This window comes from Anneissia japonica, unplaced genomic scaffold (assembly GCF_011630105.1).
Source record: "Anneissia japonica isolate Jap-2015-1 unplaced genomic scaffold, ASM1163010v1 scaffold997_len2565447_cov190, whole genome shotgun sequence".
Classification (NCBI taxonomy): Eukaryota; Metazoa; Echinodermata; class Crinoidea; order Comatulida; family Comatulidae; genus Anneissia; species Anneissia japonica.
In genome coordinates, this window is record NW_022696369.1 from 30,377 (window position 1) to 32,752 (window position 2,376).

A 2,376-nucleotide genomic window follows, 5' to 3' on the forward strand; every position below is an offset into this window, starting at 1 on the left:
GTAAAGTGGTACGGTCCAACGTGGTTGCGTGAGCTACACTGTGTGGCGGAGAGATTAAGATGGCGTGATAAGAACTCTACGCACTGAAATTAAATAGGTTAAAAAAACAAAACAAATTGTAATGTGAATAAAACATATTACTTCTTTATATAAAGGTCATTACATGTATATTCAGTCATCTTTTCCGGTTGCCGGGAATACAGCTAAACTTTTCACACCAAAGCTTACATCAACGAAAAACCCAAGATGTCTGACATTTTGGTATTATATTGATCATGATGTCGGTAAATTGGAGGTGTATCTGGAAATATTAGATGTTGTTGATAAGATCTGGTACAGTAAAACAACTACGGAAAACCAATGGAAATTAGCCAAATTGGACATCGTACCAATAAGCTCCGACTTTACAGTAAGTAGGGTCTGTGATGTCTTTATAATATGACTGTAGCACAACAGTTATTTAATTATCAATAATAATAATAATTGTTTGATGAATAACACTAATTTATTGATGGATAATAATAGATAGATAGATAGATTGGTTAATGATCGATCGATCATCTGATCGATTGATCATCAATCAATTGATCGATCGATTGATTGACTGATTTATTGATGATTAAGAAATTGATGACGGATTGATTGATTAAGTCAATTAAATGATTGATTGATCGATTGACTTTGACTGACTGATTAATTAAATAATTGACCGAATGATTGATTATTGTCGGATTGAATGACTGACTGGTCGATTGACTGATTTTAATTAACTTATTAATGTATATACAGTATATATACATACATTTGTGTAAATAATATTCTAATTAAGTTTGCTGCATAGCACCGTAAACATTATTTAAACAAATGGAAAGCGAGAGGTTGCAGGTTCAAATGCTGCCAGACTTTTTCCATTGAAAAAGTTGAAGCTGAGATATGTTAGGCACTAAGCACCCTGGTGACCTAATTGTTTATGTATACAGAAGTAGCACTGATAAACAAATTTACTAAAACCAGAAATTAACAGTGGAATAAATTGAACAAATGGATTATACCATCTAAAATCAGTAAATAATGCACTAATTTTTAAAACAAAAAACCAGATTGACGTTGGTAATGATTTTTTTTAATAATACAAAAATGGGTATAGCTGCTTCTTATCATACATGGTTACATAATCAAACTTAATCTCTTAAGTACACTTAACCTGCCTAATCATTTTTCTATTGTATTGACATATTTTGCAAAACCTCAGCAAAGAGAATGTGGAAGAAGCGATGTAACATTTGGTGTAGTTTAAGCTGACTGTGGTGTTATGTATAGAAATTGTGTTTTTCTTTCATTTTTTTTTTGTTCATTTTCATTTTCTTTTGATGCAGAATTGGATTGTCACTTTGTATTGGACCTGAGTGGCACTCTATAAACATTGGCTGGTGCGGGCTTTCGCAGTGTGGATGGGCCTTACTGGGATGGCTGGCTGGCATATCTCTTCATGCAAGTCAACTTTCTCGGCCCGGTGGCTCATTCACGCGATAGTGGGAGCCCGCAGGAGCTTGTGTCTGTGGTGCGGCATACTGGCTTACAATGCAGGGCGACAGCCTTATCTGTTTTTTTTAAATAAGTAATTTAAATATATAGGCCTACGCACACACTGTATGTACAGGTGTATGTGTATGTATGTTTTCATGTTGTATGTTTAGTTAAGTTGTTAGATTTCATTTAAGTTATTTCTCTTGATTAACGCACCACTTGAGTGCCACTGATGTAAATGGTATCTGCACAGAGTCAATAAATTATTATTATTATTATTATTATTATTATTATTATTATTATTATTATTATTATTATTATTATTATAATTATTATTATTATTATTATTATTATTAATATTATTATTATTATATTGGGCTATGCTTGATACAAATATAACATATTATTTATATTTGGGCACAATGTACATTTATGTGTGTGTGTGTGGGGGGGTGTGGGTGTGGGTGTGTGTTTGTGTTTGTTGCTTCCTCGTAATTTTATTATTATTTCATTTATAGATACTGTTTCAAGGGACAGTTGGAGAAAGTTATTACAGAGGTGCCATCGCCATTGATGACATTATGCTTGATGACTGTGAATCTGTTGTCAATCATATTGCAAAATTTTCATGCAATTTCGAGAATGACATTGCTGGGTGTGGTCTGTTCCAGAGATATGACGACGACCTAGATTGGCTTTATTTCAATAACTATGGTGTTCATGGACTATCGGGTACTCATAAAAGCTTTTAAAAATTGCATACAATTTAAATGGTAACGAGTCTAGTTCTATATATTTAAATGAGAATACGTATTAATTAATTCAATATCGATGAAAGACGGAATACGC

At 32.7% G+C, this 2,376-nt stretch overlaps 1 protein-coding gene across 1 annotated transcript in view; it reads left to right on the plus strand.

Annotated features, from left to right (window-relative positions):
* Positions 1 to 2,376, plus strand: part of LOC117101931 (MAM and LDL-receptor class A domain-containing protein 1-like) — a gene marked incomplete at its 5' end in the record, with an annotated part of 32,422 nt that overhangs the window by 28,954 nt on the left and 1,092 nt on the right. Inside the window, 2 exons of the mRNA XM_033242044.1 lie at positions 156 to 409; positions 2,046 to 2,259. Coding sequence (XP_033097935.1) covers positions 156 to 409; positions 2,046 to 2,259 — 468 coding nt within the window. The remainder of the gene's footprint in view (positions 1 to 155; positions 410 to 2,045; positions 2,260 to 2,376) is intronic.